Genomic DNA, 27,791 nt, shown 5'->3' with positions numbered 1-27,791 from the left:
TTTCCCATCAACACTAAGTTTTATAGTGCTCATTAGGCATTTGCTGAAAACTATTTTAATTTGTCTTTTCCTGACCACCTTACATATCTATTTTTATTTAAAACACACCAAAGCATTAACGACAAATAAATAGTTTTATTTCTTTTGAAGTGCACAGAACAAAATGACAAGCTAACTGGATAAATCAAAACCATAAATGTACAAAACCAATAAACATACAGTAGCTAGGAAAGATAATTCAGAAATGAACAGTTATATCGAGACGTGACAAGGTAAGGCACGGAGTGCTACATTAGACATGCTTCTTTTATCCTTTAGATGTAACATCAAATTTCACACACCTTGCTTTCGATTGAGATAAACAACACAATCGGCATGTGAGCAATATCTTATGCCAATCGTAGGCTACATCAGTTACAACATCCAAAACACTTCACTTTTAAAACACATGAAAGTTTTCTCTATCTATTATCCGGTTCAAAAGCACAAAAACGCTACCACGTTGTTACTGAGTTTTTCCTTAACATTTATGTAATTTTCTACCTAAAGTGGAGTAGGCTGAATTTATGACTGAGATTTTGGTTAAATTTCCTGCTTGATATATAATATTGTGCATTCAAACATTAATCATGAAGAAAAACACAAGTTTCGTAACAACAAAAAGAACGGTGACCGCTTCTTCGACTTCTACAACTGTTGCATTGACGTGGATTTGTTCTTCCTTTCTTGTTCGTAGATAAGAATAATAATTTCACATCTCAACAAAAATTGCCATACAGTGAACAGCCTTTATAGACGAAATGCCCAGCAAATCTTTTACGGTTCTGAAATAATAAAAAAATACCGAAGAGTAAGTACGGATAATCACATCCACCATTACGACACTGCTTCAAAAGTTAGTGGCCCATTTAAGTAGCACTTAATTTGATCTCAGAGTTTTAACGTTAGTTTGGAAAGACTTCATAAACATGAAGCTGGAAAATCTGAGTACCTATTTTTAGGCAATGCACAGGAGATTGTAGTGCTTGTGTTCCAAGGATGAAAAAGCCTTTGAGCTTGATTAATAGGCAAACAATTTGTGTCAAGCTGTTTGTGACATGTAGGATATAGGATAATTATACTTACAGGTCCTTCATCTAACGTAAAACACAAATGTAATCTAGTTGCTATAGAATTGAAATTCATTGCTTTGTTGTCGATATACCGACAAAGAAATAACACAAGCGTTAAACATGAATATAGAAGCCATGTGTATGTCCAAACAGTCATCAATCACAGAATAAACTTAATGACTGTTTATTCTAGCATTATTTGATACCTGTTAAACTAAGATGTAATCGAAAAAACGTCTTTGTTTTAAGTGACAATTTCACTTTAAAAATGATAAAAAGAATGAAATTAGATGCACTTCTATTATAACATACCTTCACAAGTCGGTGCAGCAGTCCAAGTGTTCCCAAGACAAGTCATGACACCGTCATTGTCTGATATAAGTTCATATCCTGAATCACATTCCACTTGGACGACATCTCCAATATCAAAGAAATACACAGACGTGGGATAAGAATGTACCTTTCCGTTCAAAGGGTTTACAGGGCGAGAACATTCATCAGCTGCGTCTCTTGGAGGTCCTGTACAACAAAAGCAAAGTTTTACAATCTTAAAATGTTTGCTCCACCAAACAAGAATATATTATAACATGCGTAAGTAACAAAGCATTGTAAAAGTAGATAACAATTACAATTTTGTAGTGAAGTATATTTTCGGTGAGTCAATGAATTTATTTTTTGTTGTTGTAAGTTAGTAGCTCATTTAGCATAGCCTACTAACTGTTAAGTGCGTTTTTTTAAAGATAGCAAAAATTTTGCAATTAAATAGTGTTTTTTCGGGGAGTGCAGTTGCGACACAGAACATGTAGACTACTGTATTATTGGCCTGCAAATTATTATGAAACATTTAAATTAAATAAAAGAAAATTTTCGAAAACGGCTAAGTTCTTCTTAAGTACGAAACATTATATCAAATTGCCCATTCGCATTAAGAGATTGTCCATTTACTTTCACAAGTAGGCACGTCCGAAGACCATTCACCACTGGAGAGGCAAGTGGACACAGAACTTCCAAACATTTGAAATTCGTCAAACTCGCATTGGAATGCGGCAAGATCACCAACGTTCCAGGTGGTTCGCAGCTCTTGGGACGTTATGTATTGGACGTTTGGAGGAGGAGGCCGATTGATGCATCGGGTGGATGCAACACCTATGGAAAAAAAGTTTGTCAACTATCAATGGTTAATCATATCCGTTTGTGGTTTTTATTTGAAAAACGACTAAATGTTCAATTAATTATTGAAGGACAGATTTTTTGCGTCTGTTGCCCACTATAGTACATAAAATACGACATAAAATAATATTTATGATTTTGTTTTGTAGTGATTACGACAACATACTTTATAGTAAAATATATTTACAAGATGAAATAGATTTGTGAGCTCACTTGTCAACAAATTTTGACCAAATGTTTCAATCAGAGATAAAAGTAAATTTTTCTAGATGCATTTTTCGCGCTATAATTCCGAATCTGCGCTGTTTTTTTCAGCACATCAAGTTTTCAAAAATTTTGCACTTCAATATTTCAGGTACTTTTACGTATTTTAAGTATTTAGTTATAAAAAAATACGTTTCAAAAATGCAACTGGTAATCACAGTACATTGTGAAATACGCTTTGTGCAATCTTGAGGTCAAAATTTCCATTAGCCTACTATGTAAAATTGCGTACAGTAGGCAAATTTAAACAACAAAAATTTAAATATCTTAAAACCTGGTGTGCTGGAGAAAATAAGGATATTTTTAAAATCAGCGTCAAAAACCCTTCAAAAATTGCTTGATTGGGTCTCCGATTTTGCTGTTGAACAGTATTACCAAGCAACAGGCCAACATGCACGTTTTGAACCTCACAAGCCTGTACTATGCTTGTTCATAAAGAATTGACAAATCTCTTGATGTTGCTAAAATAAGCTGTTTGGCCCGAATGAGAGAATTAAAAATGAATAAGCAATTTAGAGCAACATTACCTTCACAAGTTGGGCTCCTATCCCACTGTCCAGAACGGCAAGTTGCGAAGGGAATGGTATCGATCTCAAAACCTTCGTCACAAATATAAATAACAACGTCTTCCTCATCGAACACCGTCTGAGCACTTGGGATTGACAAAATGCGGCCATTCCGTGGATTGAGCGGGCGCTCGCAAGTCAATTCGTTTTCCACATTTTCTTCTAGAATTAATTCAGAGACGTGGAAAAATAAAAAATAAAACTTTAACAAGCTTATTGTGCCAAATTAGGAAACTGTAATTTACTTAAGTCTTGCCAATGTATAAACACTAATGAAGAGCTTTAAAATCTGAAATATAATTACAGCTTAGGAAAGGGTTCTGTTAAATATACACCAAAGTCTTTATCTTTTATTATTATTGAAGCAAAAATGTAAGTATTTGATGGTGTTGTTAAAGACTAAATGTGCAGGCCAGATACATAGTGCTGAGATCTTTTTTATGCAACAAACCTAAAAGGTCATAGTCAAAGATGAAGCGATGATATCAAATTACCAAAGCAGCAAACCGAACACATTTTACAAACTCGGTTTATACAGTAGACACAGTTAATACTGTTCTAAGTGCATTGTGCCTGCTTGACGCTTTGTCATTAAAGTTGATAATATTTTCTACCTGTGGAAATAGTTGTTGCCAAAGTGATAGCCTTTATCTGCAGTGAAAACGAAAAAACATAAAAACAAAATAAAATACACATCGATCTTACTTGTACAAATTGGAACACTTGCTGACCAAACTCCGAAAGAACTACAAGAAGAACGCCTGGCTCCGTTCAACACGTATCCTGGATTGCATTCAAAACTGGCGATGTCATTCTCTCTCCACACTTTTTTGTCTTGTTGTCGTTTGACATAGGCTCCGTTTACAGGGGCGGGACGAGGAAAGCAATTCACTGGCCGTTCGGTTTCAGCACTACTTCGCCTCTTTGATGCTGTTGTCGTTGTAACTCTTGGTCGTTTTGTTGTTCTCACTCGATTTGCTGAATAAAGGAAATTTAAATTTCAAAAATCGAACTATTTATTCTAACATTTTTAGAAAAGAAATTATACTAAAACTAAGTCGGACTTAAAAAGCCATTAGGCCTACGGACATAGAGAAAAAAAGACGTTGCTAGCCATGATGCAACCTCTGAAATGTTATCTCGAGTTATACCATAACTACATGTAGTTTGGGAGCCAACTGCCATTTTACTGTTGATTTTGGTAGCCAAGGGTCTCTATTTTCAGAAACTGCTTGATGTTTGGTACATGACACGATGATAGCTTATGTAAAGCAACTTTACAGAAACATTACAATAAGAAAACAGTGAATGCGATGGAATTTTCAATTAAGTTTTGTTTTTTCTGTGTTTTTTTAACTCAGTCCTACAGCTAATACAAGCTTTTTATTACGGCAACTAAGTTGCAAATTCAAGGGCAATTGCTTCCAGGTTGAGTCAAAAATTGTGGGTTTAGTTTACATAGGCTACTGTTAAATTCTAACAAACCTACTTACATTACACAACACGTTGCGCCTCAATGGATTTCCAAGAATGCATGCTTGCCAACGACAACCTAAAAGTTTAGTACCCCCATCTACCCAGTATAAGTCTTTTGTTTCTTTACCTTATGTTAAGGGAGTTTCTGAAAAAATTCGGCGTATCTTAAATGAAATTGGTGTAAAAGTCGCTTTGAAACCTTTCTTGACAATAAGTAAATTTTTGGACCCCTTGAAACAAAGCGAAATCTCAGGTTTAGTGTACCAAGTTTCTTGTGATGATTGCAATTTAATTTACGTTGGCCAAACAAAACGAGATCTTAAATCTCGCATTAATGAACACAAAAGAGCTTTCAAATATCAACGCCCTGAACATTCTGCTCCTTGCATGCATGCCATAACTTCAGACCATAAAATAGCTTGGAGCAATTCTAAAAGTTGAAAGTGATTATAAAAAGCGAATGTTTTCTGAAAGTTGGTTCATCAATCAAAAGCCTCATGTAATGAATCGCAATGATGGCATCTCCTTTCCTGCTATCTACAAAAAACTATTGTAAGTGCTTATTTGACGTTTTTTAAATTGGTTTCATGCTGATTGTAAAACTGTGCAGTAGTGCGTACAAAACTCGATTCATGACTCATGCCGTTCACTCTCCTATCTTGCTGTTATTTAAGTTTCTTGTTGGTCGTTAACAATTAAGTCTCCCCTTTTTTTCGAACTTATTTCAAACTTTGCGCACGATAAGTTTTTGTCCAGAAGTTGAATTTTCATTTTGCATGTTTAGTTGTTTTCAACAACATGTCCTGTGTTTTGCCATTCTAGACATGTAGTCACTACCTGGTCTAGCCCCCTGAAGAAGTCAGTCGTGTCTGATTGACGAAACGTCGGAATAAAAACAGATTGTCCCTGTATACATCTTGTGATAGTTCAGCTTAATTTGCACCAGTAGAAAATCTCATATTATTTAAACCTACTTTTATTTTTTAATCGTCATCCACTTTCACGAACTAAGTTTCGTTTGACAAAATATTTCAATGCACCTACTCACGGTAGCGTTTCAGTTATGGAGCGCAGCAAGCTGAGACCTAGTAACTGCTTGAGGTAGGCTATAACAACATACAAAATAAGTTAGTGATAGTAAAATACATAATAATTTATCACTTTATTACTTACAAGTTGGTGTACAAGTTGGTTCATGACTCCATCTCCCATTGGTACAAGTAGCTCTTGGGTCTCCAACCACTCGATATCCAGAGCTGCATACGTAAGTGACAAACTCCCTATCATCAAATATCCTTTTCCCAGCAGGACGTGTTCGAACTCGTCCATTTACAGGATTATTGGGTCGAACACAGGTAGGAAGATCTCTTTGGCCTAAATGTGTGAAAAGTTGGGTTAAGTGTTGAAATAACCACATTTCAATGTCATTTTATTAGATTAGAAGCCGGTGATTTCGAGTCTCCTACAAGTTGGCAGTTGTGAACTGAACAAATGGCGGTTTGTAAGCGACAACTGAGCTAGCAACATTTCAGCAAGAGGCTGAAGTTGGCAAATGATGAAACTAAGCAAGCAACAACTGAGCAAGCCAAAACTTGGCATGTCACCAGTCAGCAAAATGAGTTTAAAAGCGATAACCAAGTCCGAACTGAGCAAGTAAACCTCATTTACTAACTTAGAAGTAGCTGAAATGTACTTGCTGATTTGAAGCATTTGCTGAGTTGTCGCATACCGAGTGGTCTGACGACGGTTGATTTCATCCTGTTTGCAATTTAACTTCAATGTTTATATTTATAGGTTACCGTACTTACCTAAACGTTTACACAAAGGCACGTGTGACCATTTTCCATCCATGCAAGTGACCGTAGGACCTCCAATGACTTCAAAGTTAGCATAACATTGGTAATTCACAAATTCGTTGTGACGGAAAATATCCTTACGAACTGGAGACGAACGCACTCGACCATTTGGAGGATTGGAAGGTCGTGGGCAAGTAAGTTGTCTAAGTGCTGAAAATGAACAAAAAAACGTGAAATAAAATATGATGTTTGCATGATAAAACAATGTGCTTTTATAATAAAAGCTAAAGTATGTGTTGTTGTGGTTGTTGGTGACAAAAATTAATGTTTGTTACCTTCGCAGATGGGAATCTCGGATGACCATTCTCCAGTGAGGAGACATGTTGACCTTGCTTGACCAACCAGTCTGTATCCTTTGCTGCACCGATAGCGCGCAATATCTCTGGCACGCCATCTGTTTCGTCTCATTCCTCCAGTTCGCCCGTTGCTTGGTGCTGGTCTGTTCGGGCAAAAAACTTCATCTGCAAAAATTTGATTAAATATTTTAACTTATAATATTTTGAAAACCACTGTCACATAACATTTACATTCTTCTAAGTAACATTGTTCATTGCAAAATGGTTTAGCCTAGAGGTTATGTTTATATGAAAAGCAAAACTTTAGCAATTTTTTCTGCTTATAAGACTGCTAATTCAGTTTAATCTAGCGATCTTACTTCTGCAAACAGGAACAGGGTTTGTCCAAGTTCCAGCAGAAGTACAAATGGCGCTGCTTCCTTCCAACATGAAGCCTGGGTTGCACACGAAACTTGCAAGTTCACCTGAGTACCAAGTAGTTTTGTCTTCTTGTCGTCTCACATATTCTCCATTTACAGGTGGAGATCGGTTGGGGCAAGTTTCTCTCTCTAAAAAAATCAATTCAACAATTAGCCGACTAATAGTTGTTAAGTTTATGAACTATACTGCCTAATATAACTTTCACGGTAGAAAAAGCCAACCAGACCATTCCCTTTCTCGATGTCGAAATTAAAATTAATAAAAACAAATTTGACACTTGGGTTTGGCGAAAACCAACCAATACCAACCTCCTTCTCAATTTTAATGCTGTATGTCCTTCAACCTACAAATCTGGATTAATTAAATGCCTGCTCAAGCGAGCACAAGATATTTGCTCTAATTTTGATAATTTTAATGTTGAAGTCAATCGTTTACGGTCTTGTTTTATTGCGAACAACTACCCCACATGGTTTTTCAATAAGGTGCTGAGGGGGTTTTTGGATTCACGTTCTACGCACTCTCAAGCGGACGAGCGTGAATGGAAAACCTGCCTTACAGTTCCCTTTGTGGGTAAAGCATCGAGACGCTTTGTCAGTAATATGTCAAGTTTTATCAAAATGAAGTTCAACGTGGATATTGTTCCTGTGTATAAAACGTTCAAAGTTGGCTATTATTTTCAGCTTAAATCTAGGACTCCCTCCTACTTGTGTTCAAATGTCGTGTACAAGTTCACTTGTTCGCATGACGCGAATTGTACATACATCGGTATGTCTACGCGGCATTTGGCCACGAGAGTGAGGGAGCACTTGGATTTAACTAATTTGAACAAGCAAAGTGCCATTAAAGATCACATATTCGATTGTCAAACATGTTCAAATAACAAACCATCCTTGGAGTCCTTTAGAATTATGCGTAAATGTTTCACCGAATTCGACACTAAAATCCACGAGGCTTTGCTAATAAAATCATACAATCCTCGCCTCAATACACAGTTGTTTGCCTCAGGTGCTTCTTATCTACTCAACGTCTTTTCTTGATACGTCATATGTTGCGTCTTTGCCTGGTGTAATTTAAACGCCACGTGATATGCCTTTCTTCTGTTCTGCCGTTTCATTTTGCATTTCGTTTTTCAATTCAGTGTTTAGATCAGTCATTCATTTTCATTGTAGATGTGATAAGCAGTTATTTTTTGTTACTTGATAAGGGCTAACGTGTGTATGGCCGAAAACGTTTGTAGCTTATAGTTTATGTTCAATTTTAATCCATTATGTTAAATGCCGTGTGGTTGCTTGGTTGTATATGTCTGTGGCTGAAGAAAGTAACCTCTTTACCAAAATTGTATACTGCCTATGTTTTAAAACTATTATTACAAAAGCTATATTTCGAAAATCTTGACAGAAACAGCTTACTTCTGCATTCAGGGACTTCAGTTGACCATCGTCCGTCTGACTGACAAGCTGACGTTTGACTACCAGCAATCCTATATCCAGTTTTACACGCAAACACTGCTGTTTCTCGTTCAAACCAAGTCGTCTGTTCCAGTTGATTTTCGGCGTAGGCTCCGTTTTCAGGAGGTTGTCGATGGTTGCATTCTGCTAGGCCTGAAAATAGAAGTAATGCATCCAACGACAATCAATTAAGTATTTCGGTATAGCTGCACATCCAGTTCAATGTAGGCTACAATAACAGAAAACATAACATATTACTTTTATTCATATGGAAGCTACACCATAAAAGCAGCAAAAAAACGCTTCAACCTACGTCTTAGTTTTTATATATTTTAATCATTAATTCTCTTACGTCTGCATGCTGGTTCACTGGTCCAAGCTCCGCTTTCACAGGTTGCAATTTGTTCGCCATCATTCTCGAATCCCTCTTTACATATGTATTCAATAGAATCCCCTTCAAAAAATTGAAACTTGTCGGGTGGGCTGGAAACAACTTCTCCATTTACTGGGTCTTCCGGTCGCATGCAATTCGTTTCTTCATTTGCAACAGCTGAATATGAAATGTGCAATGACAGTACAGTTACATTTGATCAACTTCACATGTCTATAGTGTGTTTTATGACATTTTTTGATTACTACAACTTGAAAAAATAAAAGATCTTTACGGTCCATTGTAGCTTAACTCTCCATGACTTTCAGTGAAGTGAATACATATTTGTTAATCCTTACTTGAATAACACCAACCAGATATTAAAAAGATGATGTTCCATTGGTACTTAAAGCAGAAACTTTGGTGAACAAGTTTAAAAAATAGGCTATGAAAAAAATTTCTTACGCAAGCACGATGGGAGAGGTGTTCCCCAGCGGCCGTTGTGTTGACATCTGGATCGTCTATTACCCAACATGCTATAACCAGGGGGGCATCGGAAGATCGCAATATCATCCACAAACCATTTCCTCGTTTGAGCTTGACGTGCTACGTACCTCAACATGCCACGGGGTGTCCGGTGAGGACACTGCGTTCTTGGGTTTGCTGTGAGTAAAATTCGAGATTAAAACAAAAATAGTCAATCAAATTCAAAGGAGTTTCGAAAAACATCTAAAATTACTGTGCAGAATAATGGAACTTGAACAACCGAGAGAAGTCAACATTTTAAAAAGAAAAGTGAAACGTAGTATTTACTGTATGCTTATATCCTACTATACATTAAAATGAAAATGTGCTAATAATGTACCCATTATTTCACTATTCATCGTTTTTCGGCTCATAGTTTCATTACCTTGGCAAATCGGTTCGTTGTTCCAACTGCCCCCAACACAATCTGCTCTTGCGTTTCCAGATAAAGTATAGCCAGAGTTGCATTCATATCGCACAAACTGTCCATCCGTAAAGTGGATTTGGCGTTTAGGAGTAGAGCGGATTCTTCCGTTTTCAGGATCATTTGGTCTATCACATCCCCTTGTATCTCGTTCCCGCTCTAGTTAAATACAATAAATTGGTACATTGCATTACAAATTCGGTGCAGCAGTATGACATGATAATCTGCTAAAGAAATATTCTGCGTGGATTATTATGAGCTATTTTAAGAAAAGCTAAAAACTCGAGTAAAGTTTAAGGAGTGTTTAATACAGATTAGCAAAAACCACACCTTATTTTATATTATCTAGATAAGAAATACTGCGAACTGCAGGCTACTATATATGGCGTGCGATAAGCTGCAAATGTAGCCGACTGATATAAAGTTTTGATAAAAAAGATATGGTGCACACAGACCAAATATTTATCGTACGTGCATGCATCGTTTGTTTCAAGAAATATAAGCTGACTTTGTTACATAACCAGCGCAAATGCAAAATAAAAGGAAAGATTGTCCAAAGATACTTATAAAACTCTAGGTAGCCAATCAACCAAAGTGATATAACTGGACAAATTAAACGCAGCATATTTCAAAATTTGCAAATTTTGAAAAAAATGTTTTTAGGTTTTCGTATTGGAAATAATTTTCTTGACTGATTCAACTCAACGTTAAAAGTAGACTACATGACATAAGAATAACTTCTAAAATAAAAAAAAAGTAAGCCATTGGTAAACTCACGTCGACAATTCGGCACCGCTATCGACCATCTTCCAGACTTCAAGCAGCTGGACTGCGCCCTCCCTGTCATTACATAGCCAGTATCACAACGGAAACGAGCAATGTCCCCAGAATACCATCTTGTTATGCCTTGTTGTGATTGAATGTATCTGGCGTTTTGTGGGGGGTTCCGATGACGACAAGCAACTTGCTCTGTTTTAAAAATTCAAAGCTTGCAATGATATTAGCTCTTTGATTTAAAAATATCTTTCTTTCTAATAGGCAAATTTTCAGTTTATTATGATACTGCAATCACAAATATAACTAAGAACTAATTATAATTTCATGAGAAGTGATGGAAACAGAGTTATATTTTTTGTGATATTTAAATGCTAAATAGAACTGAAATCGAGTTAACTCTTGTCAGTTAAAACTTTTAAAAAGTTATAAAGTAACTCTCTGGCCACAGAAAAGAACAATAAAAACGTTTATGTGTTCAACAACCGAAGGCATGAGGCATGAAAAGAGAAAGAAATTGCATTTCAGTCATTAGGCAGGCCTCGTCAATATTGCACTGATTCTGCCCAAAACCATCGGACCCCCACTAATAATACGTTGATCATGAAAGATCATCTTACTTTCGCAGGTCGGTGGGACTGACCATTCATTTCTATTGCAAAAAGATCTTGACACTCCAATCAAACGATAACCGCTATTGCAGCGATATCTGACTGTATCTCCTTGGCGGAAAACTGTTTTTCCAACAGGAAAGAAGCGGACAGTTCCGTTTGCCACTTTCGGAGGAAGTGAGCAGTCAACGTTTTCAATAAAGCCTGGAGAACCTGAAAAGTGAAAATTAAAATTATGTAATGCATGTTGAGCCGACAAAGCAGAAAGCTTACGATACGTAGCCTATAGTTTGATAAGTTACACTAGATTAAGCATTTTCAATGGCTTTAATCATCTTCGTGGTCCTGATTACCTTAGATTTGAAAAAAAGCGTTAATTTGCAGTTTTAATGTTTCATTATTATTGTTTGTGTTAATTGTGTTTTTGGGTGTCGTATGTTCGGTTTTGTGGAAACGTTCTGCTTTCTGTTGATTATTGATACGAAGATTAGTTTCTTATCATAACTAAAACAGTTTAGCAACTTTTTTTTCGACTTACGTTTACAGGTCAAGGGTGTTCCAGACCATTCTAACGAAGCCAAGCATGTCCTTTGTGAAGAACCTTCTATCACATCAAATCCGGGAAAGCACTCGTAGTTCACTACGTCTCCCGGTTTGTAGAGAAAGAGTCTTTGGTCAATGTTGGTAAAAGAATTCTTCGAAGGTGGATTGCAGGCAAATGCCCCATACACAAAAAGCAATACGAAACTTGTAAGAATTTGAAACATGTTTTTGTTTTCTCTTCCGTTTGCAGGTTTAAATTCTGCTTTGGTGCTGCGTCTTCTCCTACCACTATTTATACCCTCAAAGCAGCAAGAAAGAAAGGTTTCTGACGGCAGCTGTAGGGAAGCGATGACGTAACCACAAAAGCTCTGACGGTTGAATAAACGTGATAAGAAGATACTAGAAGAACTGCAGTATCATTGCCGCGTAAGAAAAAAAAAGAACTAAGCACGCCCCTGCGTTTATATAGAAAGCGTGCTTGTTTTAATTGCTCGTACATATTTGCAAGTCACGTGATAAACGCAATTTGCTAATTTACAAGGTTTCTTAAAGTAGTTTTTTGTCTTAAATAGAATACACTTCCTAAAATAATTTTTGATGAAGCTTTTCATAGAAATTGTTAGCCTTAAAAAATCACCCTGGAGCACTTTTGGAGACATATGTGTTTTATCGAAACATTTAATTTAATTTCCTCAGCTAATATTTTATTGTCATATGCGGCAAACTCTATTTAAATAAGCTTCCGCAAGACTATGTGAAAACGCTGCTGTGGTTAACTTTTGTTATAATTACTGTTATTACTTGAACAACGAAACTGTCATTTTTTAATGTTTCCTTCGTATTTTGAATTGCATCTTAAACTAATTTTAAAACGAGTTCTCATGCGCAAACTGTATCACACAAGATAGTGCGGTTTTCAATAACTGTTTCTGTTAATCATTTGTCTGCACAATTACAGTGATGACAAATAAGTCATATCCTACTGTTGAGATCAAGAAACAGTGTTGACTATAAGCATTCGAAGGGCCATGCACCCTCAAAGTTAAGATGCAATCGTTCAACCTGGCTTCATCATAATTTGTTGGTAATTTATTCTTTCTAGTGAAGGATATTCTGCATAACATTTTCTGCAAATGACATGTTTTGGTTTTATTGAAAATCAAAAACCAGTTTGATAGATTTATCACTGTGATAAAACATGCTATAGACTTTTTAATGTATATGTGATATCATTGTCTCTTGGCTCATAATACTTTACATTTTATTTTCCGTCAAGTTGGACTGAAAACAGTGAAATTACTTTGCTAGATGTTTTATTGTAAAATATTTTAAGTTCTTATTTTTAAAATGTGCAGCTGTCATTTAATAAAAAGTGCATTGATGTATGCTTAATCATTGACAGTTTCCAAACGATTTCAAGTAGTTAATACCCGAAAATGTATCCAAATTGTGATTATACCAATGTAATGTTGTTTTTATTGCATTTTGAATCTGTAGTTTGAAGAACATGAGATAATGAAACATGAAGCAAATGTATATGCTCGCAAAAACGCGTTCTTGGGTCCGCGGTGTTTTGTTTAGCTGAATGTAAACTCTAAATAAATTTATTGGCTGAATAGCTTAAATAAATCAACTGCTACTTTGTTTTGTATTATTTTTGACAAAATTACGTAAACTTAATTTGAACAGCAAAATTAGATTTAGTAATTTTATCATTTATGCGTTTAGTGAGTTATTAGAAATGCTTACACAATTAAAGCATTTTGGTGCTTTTCATGTTTGCGTAATGGACGTTTACTTCTTTCAAACTAATGTGCTGTTTCAAGAATTTAAACATAGATATGATTTAGGAAAATAAAACGTGCAGCAATTGCAGAAGTTTGAAAGTCGATATACGACACATGCTCGTACATTCGTGTGATGAATGATGATGCAATAGAGTTTTTCTATTAAATACTGAAGGCAATTCAATCGTACTGAAGGCATACTGAAGGCAATTCAATCGTAGACAAATCAGATTTTACTAATTAGGCTTTTATGCATACGTTGAACGACGCTGATTCGCTAGCTGAGGAGTGCCGAATTGTCGAGTAGGCTTTGTGTTCAGTATAATAATAATATTTTAACGAAGACTTCGCTTCAATGTGTAGGTGACTGTAGTTTAACCTACAAAATGAAATACATTAGTTTATGAAATCACACTGATGATGCTGACGAGTTATACGCTACTGCTGGCAATTGTAAGCAACACTTCAACGACAGTTGGAAATTAAACGATTTTATGTGAGAGACCGGATTTTCGATGGGAGCTGTTAACAAATGTGCACCGACTCTATCGATTAAAATGCTTTTTCAGCTTGAAAATTAATACAGTACTTTTCATCCAATATCAAGAAATGAAATATCTTCTGACAGGTGTCAAACCCACAACAATGCTTGATATGAACGACTCGGTTACATGTCTTGTAATGCAAAGAAATTTATTTTCACACGAGTCAATTCAATCATAAACAGCTAAACATCGATTTCGATCAGCCAGCAGCTAGATCATCTTCAGTAGAGCTGAAAGTAAACACCACAAAAATATAATTTGCTGTTCAAAAATCTATACAAAGTGGTAATTTTATCATTTTTGAACCTAGATTTTGAAAGTATCTCTTATCCAGCAACCCAAATATACCCAAACATCGAAAAAACATCTCCGTCATAGAAAATTGTGTTCACTAATAAGTTCTTCGAAAAGCGTGTCTTGATGCCGTCTACGTTACTTTATAATGTTTTCTGCATTCGGAGATTCTTTTGCGTTTCGCTTTCGTTTAGTTTGAAGTTGAATGGCGTTGATAATGAACACTGCGCTCATTCATCATCATCATCATCACTAGGGCCCGCAAAAGTCAATAAAGTCAAATTTTTTTAAAGACCTCGTCTGTCCACAAATCAACGAATGAAGTTGTTTTCAGCATCTAGGGGACTGTTTCTAAGAAGTTTATACAATAGATAAAAATAAAGTCAAAATCGACAATAAAGTCAAAATTTTCAATGAAGTTAAAATTTGTCAAATTATGGACTTTGACAAACTTATTGTGTTTCTTGAGAGTAATTTTTGTCAAAATCCTCGTGAAAGCATTGTAAATCAAGAACTGCGGCACAATTAAACCATGTTAACCCATAAAAGCAGGAAATATGTCACAACGCCCTTGGATCAGCAGTAACTTTTATCGCTAATTGTCTATTGTTTATTCATTGTTAGCTATTTAAATAATTTTTATAAAACACTTCCTCTTCACAAACGTGGTCTTTTCGAAGATCAACAGTTTGGATTTTAGGAATAGCTTACTGACATTCTGTAATACAAAAATTCCTAAGCAAGCTAAATCGTCTTTAGTAAAAGTTAGACAGATTTGTCGAGATTTTTCTGATGAATTTAATGCAACTCCCGGGGGTGATTTAACTGATTTAAGGTGCAATTTTTGCGAGTTTATAGTGAAGTGCAATAAAAAGTATTTTGTTGAAAGCCACAGGAATAGTAAACGCCATCAAACTGGATTAGAGCGACAACAAGCATCGCAATCAAGGCAAAGGAAATCGATAAAATATTATGTTTGGGTTACTGGTATCCATTCAAGGAAAAACTGTGCCTCTACATATAAGCAATTTCGTTAGGTCAAAATAAAGTCAAAATTTGATAAAAAAAAAAAAGTCAAAAAAAATTGTTTAGGTCAAAATAAAAATAGCCCTAATCATCACTCATGCTCATGCATCGATAGCAAGCCATGATCCATTATCATAGCCGTAGAAAAGTAAAACATTTTGGGGGTGCGAACAAAATTTGCTGAAGTTTTGTCTTGGGAAATATAGTTTTAAAAACGCAACAGTAGTCTCTAAGGTGGTGTTTAGTCTAATACAGGGCTCAAGAACTTTTCTAACTAAGAGAACCATGAAAACTACGTTTTTGAAAATGTGTCTCCATAATGCATTAACACTTAATTCGACTAACATGTAGTGGCAGGTGATGAGTTTTTAAAAGTTGGGCCATGTGTTTACTGAAGATGAGAAAAACAGTGGGGGGGAGGGTCTGGGGACGTTCTCTAGAGATTTTTGAAAAAAATCTTTTAAATTGGTGCATTCTGAGCTTATTTTAAACTTTAATTGGTGATGAAAAGTTGAGATAAAATTTTTTGTGAGCCATAGGCTATGCCGTCACGAAGAACCACATATGGCGCGCGAGCCATAGGTTCTCGACCCCTGTTCTAATAACTCCACAGTCATCAACTTGGCAGTGCACAAAAACGCAGACAACAAAACGTTCAGCTTAGATAAACAAGGCTGACTTAACTGTAATCTACATTCATAGACATACCTGTGTCTCTGTGCACGATTGGATAATCTGGATAATTCAAGTTTTTCGCGCGGTTTTTTAAGTCAGCAGTCAATTTTCGCCCTCCAGGTCCAAATCTAAACATTGAACTTGAAAAAAACGTAGCCTGGAGACATACCTAGTCTAATCAAGTATAAAAAATTTTAGAAAAGAAATTGATTCTGGTAACTGTAAAAGTAAGATTTTCCGAATTGATTAAGAATTAACCTTAACCCATTAATCCTAACCCTACTTTTTTGAAAAGCTTTTGTGCACCGCAAAAACTAATTTAAAGAAAAAAGAATTGTCTTCGATGTGCGTCGAATCGTTGTCCTCACGAACATAAAGCGCAAGATGAAACCACAGAACCAAACATGCCAACGAAAAATATATGCATTCACAAGGTATTTATACAAACTCTATGCGAAGTGACAAAAAGTCTGTGGAAAAGAATTCCACATTCCTCTCAACCTGCCCCCATCTTCTACGGCTATGTCCATTATTTCAGTCACACAACGTGAAGGTGCTTAACACCGTAAACTACGCATTTTAAGAAATTTACGCCTTTTACCCACTCGATAGAGTCGATAAAAAATACAACTTTGGCAGAAAAGTTATTTTTTAAATCATAAGCAAGCAAAACCAGGCAAAACATTTAGTATGATAAACATTTAGTATGATAAACATTTAGTATGATAAACATTTAGTATGATATAAAAGCAAAAAAACTGTGAACGTTTTCGGCTAGCCGTTGACAAGTCTTAAAAAAAAACTGATTTGCATTGCTCAATAAAGCATAATGAAGCTTATCGATGGCCATTAATTGAAAGAAATGTGTTTTAATTAGCACTCCACACAACAAATCCGATTGCATTGGGCATAGCATTTTGAATGCACAAGGCTCATGATACGTGACTTTTGACTAGTTCCAGAATAAGCAAGATTGCAATGAACAAATATAGTTTGATATTCGTGATGAAAATAAGATTAGTCAGAATGTTATGCTGTTCCAAAGTAATCCTTTTAGCAACGGCTTAAAGATGCAAAGGTCAGCAAAGGAATGGTTCGATGGCTGTTTTTGTTATTTATCAACGACGATTTTTACTGCAATGCGTCAACGTAAACAAAAACCTTCGATGAAGACTTTTGCTGCTTGGACCGCATCAGCTTTTGTTTTGGATAAACATTAATTGCAACAAATGCCTGTGTAGATACTTCCGGATACCCGCATCAAATACTTCATCCATCCTTGCTTCCGGTCTAATAAGGCAAATTAACAAGTATGAATATTCATGTAGCTATTTATTAATCAATTAGTTACCAAAATTTCTACCATTGATGGTTTTACTTAAAAAAATTCTGACACGCTGCTGCATTTCCGGCCTAGCAAATTGACTCGAGCAAGAATAAGCAATATTGAAAATGAGCCAACTAGTTCTGAGAAAACTAAAAGTATTTTAACATCTCTGAATAATAAACTTGATGGGCTGATCCATGCAATGACATGTTCATTGTTGTTTAGTTGATGCTACAGTAGGCCTAATCGTAAACATTGAAACCGAAGCACCTATCAAATTCATAGATTGGAAATCGATAGCAGATGTTTAGCCTAATGAAGACATTCTCGACAAGCAGATTTAAGCCAAAATTGTATTTTGCAGAAAGTGCATACACGATATGCTTTCAGTGGCGTAGCCAGAAAAGAAAATTGGAGGCCAAATATTTGATGAATTGAAAAGAACAACAAAGTGTTTGATTTAAGCCATCGCCACTTGTTGTGCAGTGGCGTATCCTGGTGGGTTGAGCAAGGGAAGCAATAAAACTGGCTGGGGGTTAGAGCGTGCCGAAGGCTCGCGTATTCTAGGGGGGTCCGGGGGCATGCTCCCCCGGAAATGTTTTTTAAAAAATTACACTCAAATAATGGATTATAGCGCTTTCTGGAAACACTTTTAGGGTAATATTTGTATGAAATTTATTAGTAGATAAACAGCTATTAACTTATTAAAGGTAGCTCTTACACACAAACGGGCAAAAACTGCGGCTAAAATTAAAGAACACCAAAAACTCAGCTATACAAAAACTCAATAACTACACAAAACCCAACAGAGTAAGCCATTCTGAAATTGCTACCACAAATTAGTTCAAAGAAACGTAAATCGCTTAAATTTTGCGCGATTTACGATTTGCAAAATTTATTGGTGTCTTTCTGTGTGTCTAAAACAAGTCCTTGGGGGTGTTAATAGCCAGATGTCTTTGAAAACGTTATAAATTTTTAAAATTTTTATTACATTTTCAACAAAGGGCTCAACTTCAGAATCCAAACTTGGAAAATTTGGGGGAGGCATGACCCCTTCGCCCCCCTGGCTACGCCAATGTATGCTTTATTGGCCAGACAGTTAGATTTTGATAACTTCCTCTAATTTTCTTTAACTCGAGGTTTGTTTATTCCTTGAAAACCATCAACATCCCAGCCTTGGACATTTTCATCTTTTAACTACAAGCAGTTTAGGAATTTAAGCTTCCAGCTGTTTTGAGACTACAATAGGTCTCTTGAGGTTGTTTGTCTCACAACCAATCAAGCTCGCTGTGAACTATCATCGCCGCGGCAACAAGTTAAAAATACTTTGGTCAATAAATTAGTCAAAAATAAAATACATTGATACGTTTTTGCTATCACGCGAAGCTGAGTATTTATAGATACTGTACAGGCCTACTCATTAAGGCAAACTCCCGATTGCCCGATTTTTTTTCATAAAGTATTCACCGAGAACAGGAAATATGATTGTATCTAAACAATAAACATTATAGCAAGATTTCAATCCAAGGCAAAGTGTTTTTGTTTGTCAGTTCCATGGTGAACCGCACGCTTTTTCTTGGTAAAAGATCTGAAATACTCATAACATTTTTTCGCACGTTACTAAAGATCTCAGCAGTTTTAAATACTTATTTCACAATCTTAATAAAAACGTTAACACTGCAACCTAAAAAAATTAAAGTTTGAAGTGTTTGCTCGTGACTTGCATTTTTATATCAAGTAAAATTTCCATGGATTGTGAAATTCATTTTTACAGATTAATATTCTTGTCAACATACGAAAGGCTTAACAACTGCCAGCTAATAGTTTTTTCGCTGAGCAATTTTGCAAAGCTGTGCTTGAGAAAAGTACAATTTTTTCATGTTTTTGATTGTAGCAAAATATGCCACCATGTGATTGTGCGTCAAAGTATGATGTGTGGCAGTGTTACAGAATTTATCACACATGTAAGTTGTGCTCACGTTCATCTCAAATAATCTCTCTAGTCACAAACCAGATGAGCGTAGGATTTCGTTGATAATTAATTCGTGGAAAGTTGAACCCCTATTTTAAGTTGTTTGTTGCTTTCAAATTTAAATGTTTTAACTTTAAATTGAATTTTAAAAACTTTTGAAGTATAAAGTTATATATTCTGCAAACTTATTCTTGAATACTAAAAAGTTTGGGTGTTCATCAGGACAATTATCGTTTCTAGCACTAGTTGCAACGTTCATCTGATAAAAGTGAAAGTAAACCTGTTTGTCGTTGCTTTTGCTTGTATACTTTCATCAGATGAACGTTAGAAACTAGAAACGAAACTTATTCTTCTTTTGCGTTTGAGAAATTTACATAATATATAACTTTAACTTGGTTTGTAACTTCCAAAGATTTTAAATATTAATTTAAAGTTAAAATATTAAAAGTTTAAATAGTTAAACTCATGCTTCTATTTGTGTAAAGGCAAGATGACATTATATTCATCGTTTAACATTACATTAACGTAATCGTAAAAGCGTTTGGAAAAAAAGCAGCAGAAAATTCAACTTCTCAAAGACACGTGATATTATAAAAATGTAAAACAATGTTCAAACGATGCGATGTTTTCAACGTTGTTTTCTGTTATTCTACTTGTGTCTTAATGGAGTTGGTCATAATCATGTCGAGAGTCATAGCATTGCCTGTGGCCATTTCTAGATCGTACGATTTAACTTCGCATAATTAGCCCAACGTGGTTTGAATAGCAAAAAACAACTTTATTTTTAACTTAATTTATTTTAACAAAATCAAGCTGTTGAAAACAACGTTGCAATTTTTATTTTTGGTTTTTCCCGATCGTGATTGATAAAACTTTTTTTCTAAAGAGAAAAAAGAAAAACAGTCATTACTGGTCAAAAATTAAATTACACTTTACAACGTTTATTTGTTCTATTTCTGCTTTGAATTTAGTAGCCTATGTAGCCTATCAGTACTAAGCAAAAAGATTCTACGCACTGTATTCATCAATTGGTGGTTAGTTATTGATTGTTGCATGAACAAAGTGTTTTCGCCCCCTTGCCACGACCAGATCGTCAAAAGCTGCATACCATTGAGAATAGCCTATCGCCAACAATTGCACTTCTGCGGGTTGCATGCGAAACGTTGTTGGACCAAAAGCATTAAAATAAAACTAAACATCTTTCATCTTTTTGATCTCAAAACTAACATTTTAGACGGCTTGAAATGGTAACGAATGATATTTTTACATCATCATAAAGTTAAGTTTTCCGAAAATAGACTAATTTAATGATATAATTTTGGATTTGTGCAAAGCGAATGAATTTTCAATGTGGGTTTGAGAATGAATATCTTTCATATGGAATTTAGTGTATTGTGTATTTGTAAAATTATTTTGAGTTAAAAAATAGAATAATCAAAATGATAAACTTTTGATCTGGTCTTGACTTTGGAAAAATAATGTAATATTGACAAAGGTAAGCCTACACCCCTTGTGAAGGGAATAAATTACATTTGTGAAATGGTTGTGTTGTGAATTGGGATGAAAATGGTAATACTTTGTCAAGGAAATACTCATCAATAGTGGTCAAGTAGCCTACGCATGAAACATTTATAATTAAATTCTAAATTAACTTGCGGTTAAAAATACATTACCAATCCAGTTAGTAGAACCGTTCCTTATATGTCTTGCACATTGAAATCATTCCGAATCTACCATTCAACTGCGTTGTCTAACTTTAATCTGATATATAATTAGTTTGTTAATTTTGGTTGTAGTTAGGATCAACTTTATTGAATAGCATTTCTGTTGTGTTTTTAAATTCATTTAACGAGTCATATTGGAGTTCTGTTTTATTGAAAAAATTGTAAAACCGAGATATTGCGAGAAACCTCCAATGTAGACCCAAACCGAGAAGCGCTGATCAACATCAGCATGTGGATAAATACAACGCAAAACAGAAGACATGAGGGGAACGAAAGCAAGGCACATAACTTCAACGTCACTAAACAAAAATACACAACACCTCCCCAATAAATTTATGACCACCCATAACAAAAGAGTGGTTAGCGTACTCACTGTGACCGCCCCACTGTAAGTCTTTGATGCAATGACAGTGATGGATCGTCGGCTGTCATCGGCGTCGATGAATCTTCGGTGGTAATCGGTGTCAATGGAAGAGAAACCTCGTCGGCTGTCGATGACGACGTGAAGGTAGCCTCACCTGGATCCATGTTCTCCGGCGAGACATGACGTGGACGTAGCTGGTTGATATGACGCTTCTATATTGGACCTCAAGGGCTCACTAGAACCTGTCGATTCCCATGTCGCTTCACCACGACGACAGAAACCCAACGAGGGCTTTGACTTTGTCTGAGACCAAAGTACATGTAGCATGTACCATGTTTTCAACTAACAAATTCAAATTATTAGAACATTTGGCTGAAACCTATGAGAATTGCAATTTGCAAATGCTTTACAACTGTGCAGATTCAAAACCTAGTATCTGCTCCCACAGAATTTAGGTCACGCTTCCGTATTTTGGAAGCGACTTGACTGTGTAACGTTTCTGCTTTCATAAATCCCACCATGATGGAAAAGTGCTCATAACGTATAAAAACTAAAAGGATTTTAGCTTTTAAAAGCCGACTTTCAGAACAAAAGAGGAACGACTCTCGAACAAAAGGTACACCTCACAACGGAGAATGTCGCTTTTCTGATACCCGTCGCAATCAACCAAATAGAGTAGACAGGATGAGTTGTTTTTTTCAATTTTTCTAGTTGGAGCTTGGAGCTTGCAACCTTGGTTACTATAATAATACATTTAACTTTAATGTACATTTTTAAATATAACAATATACAATAGGACATGTTTGAATAGTAGGTCTCCCCGGTTAACTCAGTGGTTACGTGCCCGGCTCAAGATCGCGCGGCGCTGGTTCGACTCTCAAGGTGTGCGCTTGAGCAACGCATTTCAGCAGCACCTAGTGAATGGATTAATTCCCCGGCAACAACACTTTAACAATCGAAAAACTTCACCTTGTCAATCTCGGTAACTGGCCCTCCGTCAAGAGCCTCTACATCAGGGGTTCCCAACCTGGAAGCCATGGTCCCCTAGTGAGCCATGAGCCTTTTTCAAGGGGTCATGGAAAAATATGAAAAATAATAAAAAAGGGTTGGGAACCCCTGCTTTACATGTATGCGAAACTATCAGGATAACCTATCAAGGCTTTGTCAGACCGAAGATAAAGATTCAAAAACCAACCAACCAATCATACCCTATAGCCTAGACAGAAACATTCTCAATTAACCTCAACTAGAGACCCATAGTCTCTTTATCAAGCAGATAGCTTAAAAGAGTTTTTCAACGAGCAAAAAAGTACATACAAAGCATAAGAAGAGTCACTAACATCAAACTTAATTGTATTCCTGTTTTGTTTCCGAGGCCGAGGACTCGATGTTTTCGTGATCTGAGCTGAGGAAGGAAGTTAGATATCTAGTTTAGTACCAGTTTAATATCTCATTGGTAGAATAACCACTGGCATTAGACGTATGGCGAAGCTGTATCAAAAATTGTGTAGTCGCACTTCTAGGCGGTAACGACAATTTTTTCAAAGCCTGCTTGAAAGTGCCCACCAAACACTCGGCAATACCATTCGTAGCTGGATGGTATGGTGCTACAGTGACGTGTACTATTACCCTAGTCTTACAATAATTCTGGAATTCTTCCGAAGAAAACGTCGTGGCAATATCTGAGAGGATGGAATGGTGGTATCCAAAATGGACAAAATCAACTCTAAAAGGTCAATAGTAACCGAAGCCAATATGAAAGAAGTTGGGTGGATGAAGGGATACTTACTACAAGCATCTGTAACAATAAGCCAAATAGAACCTAAAAACTAATAGCTTGATTGACATTAATTCGACTCCAAGGCTTCTCTGGAGCTATCCATGGGTGGACAAGAGCCTTGCATGGTGTAGGTTGATGCTCACTACATGCATTGTAGTACATTTTCGGCATAGATCGACAATGTCCGCGTCGATATTGGGCCAGTAAACTGTTGTTCTGGCCAGCTGTTTCATGCGCTGCATGCCGAAATGACCTTCGTGTAAAAGAGAAAGAATATCATTACGAAATGTAGTGGGAATAACTACACTAGAATCATACAATAAACAATCCTAACATGTTGTTAGAAAATCAGCAACTCGTCTAAACTGTTCAATTGCATCGTTAGCATTCGACTTTGCTGGTCATCCTCCTTGTGTGAAGTAAATGATTTTAGACAAGACCGGATCTTTAGATGTTTCTTTGCGCAAAGTGGAAGATTCGGAATGACTCACTTGCGAGTCCAGCGTATCAACAGCGCAAACAATATCGATATCATCTGCACTTTCCTCTCCGTCAAAAATTGGGTCATCGTTGGACGGAAGATGGCTTAAGGCGTCAGCATTTTGGTGGTGCATTGTTTTGCGATACTCTATACTATAGTATAACTAAGTTGACTCAAAAACCACTCCCAGTGTGCAAATCGGTTAGCCGCCCAGGAAGGAGTAGGTATTTAGACCAAAGAGTGAAAGCATGAGCTTATGATCGATCGTTACTAAATAAAATCCCTACCGTAGAGATACTGGAAAAAAATTTCAAAGAGAAGATGATGGACAAAGCCTCCTTTTGAATTTGGCTGTTATAGTTTCTTTGAGATTTTGTCAAGATTTTCGACACTTTGGTTATTGACCTCTCGCTTTCGTCCAGGGAGCGGTGAAACAGTGAGGTGCCAATGCCTCCAATGCCCACGCTTGATAATAATTCCCGTCGCATGCAATTTCTAAAGGAAGCAACTGGCTGAAGTTTATGAGAACGTCGTCGTCGAAAGAAACGCTTTCAATTTTTAAAAGGCGCATTGTTCTTTGTGTTCATATCTTCAAGGAACACCACTCTTCGTTAAATAGTAAAACGGTTGCGTTAGCCTACCATAGAAAAATCTGGGAACATAAACTCAGAATAAAATTGAACCGACCCTAGAAAAGAATGCAAAATACCAGCATTAAAAGGAGCAGACATATTCAGTACGGCATCGACTTAGGACCCTCAGAAATCTCATCTTTAAGAAGAACGTAGCCTAGGTACTCGGCATTTTCTTGGACAAATTTATACTTTTCCTCCTACATCTAAGATCTTTCAATGATAAACGATCGAGTAGATTAAGGTTCTAGAAATGCTCTTCTGCTATATCTCCCCTTATCCAAATGTCATTTAGGTAGATTGCGACACCTGAGAGATTACTGGTTAGATCATTCATTTTTTTGGAAATAGCCTGGAGCAGAAAAGATGACAAACGGCATAACATTTTGTAGTAAAACTCCTCTATGGGTACTTAATGCCAATACTTTTTCTACTCATTGGACCTAGCCTAATCTTATAAGCATCAGCCAAGTGAATCTTGGTGAACCCGTGACCACTCCTAGTTTAAGCATTAAATCCTTTAGAAGAGCTAAAAGATACATGTGAGTTTTTAGTTGTAGATTAACCGTAGATTAATAATCACCATAACTATTATTGGTGGAAGACTTGCGAACTGGCTACTACTGGAATTCTCCAGTAGCAAAATTGTACAGGTGTCGAGATATCTTTTCCTATGACAAGGTCATAGGCAAGAGTTAAGTCTTCTTGAATGGCGAAAGACAATAGTCTTGGCTTTGAAAACATTGGTTTACAATGAGAGATGAATTTGATCTCTAATTTGTAATCCCGAAAACAACCTAATTCAGGTATAGATAAGTCTTCGCATTGGTCGCATAAGTAATTTGGAGTAATTTGCCATCATGTTGCAGTTTCATTGACCTTTGGTAACGTTTTTCCATCACTTTGATGCCCTGACGGAAATTGCTCAGCTCCACATTTATGTCGCCAAGGTTTTCTGGAAACTCACTCAGGCAGCTGTGCAAGTAGTGAACTTTAATGCTCATCCTAGTCCCAAGTCCATGCAGGCTGATGAGAAGGTCCTGAAGTATATCCCTGTAATTTTCAGCTTTCTTATTCCCAAGGAAGTTATAAACCATATCAGCAAATGCATTCCAAGCTCGAGCCTCGATGGTGGCCATGGTATTCACGAAGTGCTGGTTCTTGAACAACGTTTTAATCTGAAGCCCATCAGATATCCCTACTTTTTTCTTCTCATAGATAAGGCCCAGAAATTTTCAGCATATGTTGTCAAAACAGTCCCCAGAATGTTGGCTCTACTATTCCGGTAACATAAAAAGCAAGGATATTTCCTTGTTATCTCAATAGAAAGTTTACTACTTTACAATCCACGCAGATGAACTACTGGGCAAGGCCGTTGAGAGGAACATTTGAGCCGGTACCAAAGAGATTCTGGGGAAAAACACATTACAACCAACGAATACGCAGTGTATTCTCAAGTTTCCCGGGTTCCGCGCCTCTAAAATCATCTCCGGGCCCGTGTCCAAAAGTACCCCCTTCTCAACGCTACTGACTACTGGTGATTGCAGTACGTTAATTTTTCTAGCACAACTTTGGAGTTTGCATAAATCTCATTCAGGAAGAAAGAGTGTCCCATGAGTATGGATCCATACTTGTTTCCATGATGGAGCAAGACACATTTTAGGCTTTTTTTCGAAATATCAATAAAAAGTCTCCAATCACTTTAATGATATGCAGGTAGACCCATAGAAAAAAAAGCCTTCAACATCTGTGTAGTAAACCAGTTGGCCGTCTGAGTGAAAGTATTTTCTCAACTTGACCTCTCTGTCCCGATAAAATGATGCGCTTATACCGGTTTTGAGAAGATATTTCTCTTGTAGCCTGGAAGCCTTTAAAGCTGCTTTGGTGCGTGATTGTGTGATATCAAACTAGTGAGGGAATGAGCTTTTACGTCATTCATCAATATGGAACATGCATATTACAAAAAAACGTGGTATGATAGAGGAAATCTGAGCTCAGATTCGAACTCAGCACCCCAAAGTTACCCTTAAGGACTTTTAGCGACAGGGCTCATTTTTAATTTTATAGGCTATTAAATTTACCATGTCATCGCATTATTAGGCTACTCGACTTATTCTCACGGCGGTATGCAAGAAAGAGCGCAATCGGTACCGTTTTTAAAGTTTTAGGTTAACCAGATCTGGAATCGATCTCAAATCTAAGTTACCAGTTCCAGTGCCGAAAGCGAATCCACGCGGCAACTGAGCTGGATACTGGAGTTCTGTTCTATTAAAAAAGTATCACTAATTCGAGCAAGCTATCTCATAAAAATGTTGCTGACTGATGAGAAAAAGGGAAAAAGCTTGTTTATATCAATTTATTGATCGCTGCTTTAACACATCGAATACGTGGATTCAGCATTTGATGAATTCCGAGTGTTATTATCAATCTGCTATCTTCCAGCATCGTGATCGTGCTCTCCAGCCTGAAACTTGTGGTTAATATTTGTGTAGTACCGATAGCTGCTACTCGTTCTCTGTGTGGTGGTGTATTTCGTTTTCTTTGTGTGTTTGTATCCTATGGACTAATTCTACTTGTGTCTAAAACAAAATCCAAATAAATAAATAAATAAACTAGCTATACTCCATACAGAATACGTGTAATGTGCGTAAACAAAGGATTAGTCAAAAATTCCCACTTCGATGTCATCATGAGCTCATTAATTTTTGACGGTGCTGAATTAAGTTTACGAGCTGGTTGGTTTCTTTGTTTTGAACGAGCGTTCTGCTATTGTTGACAGAAAGATGCTTGGGTTGTATCGTGATGATGGTCTGGCTATTTTGCATAATTTATCTGGCTCAAAAGTCAATCGTTTGCGAAAAAATGTTTTTGAGTTATGCTTAGGTATTATTGTTGAAACCGGCTTAATTAAAACTGATTTTCTTGATGTGACTTTGAATCTTGCTATCTGTTAAATTTTGGTCTTACCGAAAAGCCAGCAGTGATCTAAAGTACTGTATATCTATTATCCATGCCTAGTCCAATCATGCATCTAACACAGGAACCTAACATTAAGAAACAAATCCCTACAATGATTGCAAAACATTTGTCCGCCACATCATTTGGCCAAAATGAATTTGGTAAGACCGCATCTGTTTATGATGATGTCCTTTTGAAAAGTTGTTGTAAGGAGAAAGTTTGTTACAACCCTGCTAACACCTCACGTCTATTTAGGAAAAGGAGTCGGTAAATTTATGATTTAATCTTCCTTTCAGCTTGCAAGTTGATAGCAACATTGGTAGCCTAAGAAATTTTTTAGACTCATTTCCATCCATTCCCCATCGTAGATT

At 36.4% G+C, this 27,791-nt stretch overlaps 1 protein-coding gene across 1 annotated transcript; it reads right to left on the bottom strand.

The window, feature by feature from the left end:
- Positions 1 to 115: 115 nt before the first annotated feature.
- Positions 116 to 25,601, bottom strand: LOC145788487 (complement receptor type 2-like). Its single transcript, XM_082600251.1, has 19 exons — positions 25,342 to 25,601; positions 23,841 to 23,982; positions 21,724 to 21,872; positions 11,851 to 12,263; positions 11,322 to 11,525; positions 10,705 to 10,896; positions 9,889 to 10,086; positions 9,444 to 9,641; positions 8,961 to 9,158; positions 8,570 to 8,761; positions 7,100 to 7,288; positions 6,720 to 6,905; positions 6,397 to 6,594; positions 5,762 to 5,962; positions 3,818 to 4,090; positions 3,074 to 3,274; positions 2,058 to 2,258; positions 1,425 to 1,631; positions 116 to 824 (listed from the first exon to the last, which is right to left on the bottom strand). The coding sequence occupies exons 1-19, from the start codon at positions 25,599 to 25,601 to the stop codon at positions 817 to 819; spliced, it is 3,810 nt and encodes a 1,269-aa protein (XP_082456377.1). The 3' UTR covers positions 116 to 816.
- Positions 25,602 to 27,791: the final 2,190 nt, after the last annotated feature.

The sequence above is a fragment of the Aplidium turbinatum genome, chromosome 2 (genome assembly GCF_918807975.1).
Source record: "Aplidium turbinatum chromosome 2, kaAplTurb1.1, whole genome shotgun sequence".
Classification (NCBI taxonomy): domain Eukaryota; kingdom Metazoa; phylum Chordata; class Ascidiacea; order Aplousobranchia; family Polyclinidae; genus Aplidium; species Aplidium turbinatum.
Note: the sequence above shows the minus strand (reverse complement) of the source record. Positions and strands in the feature narration are given on the sequence as shown.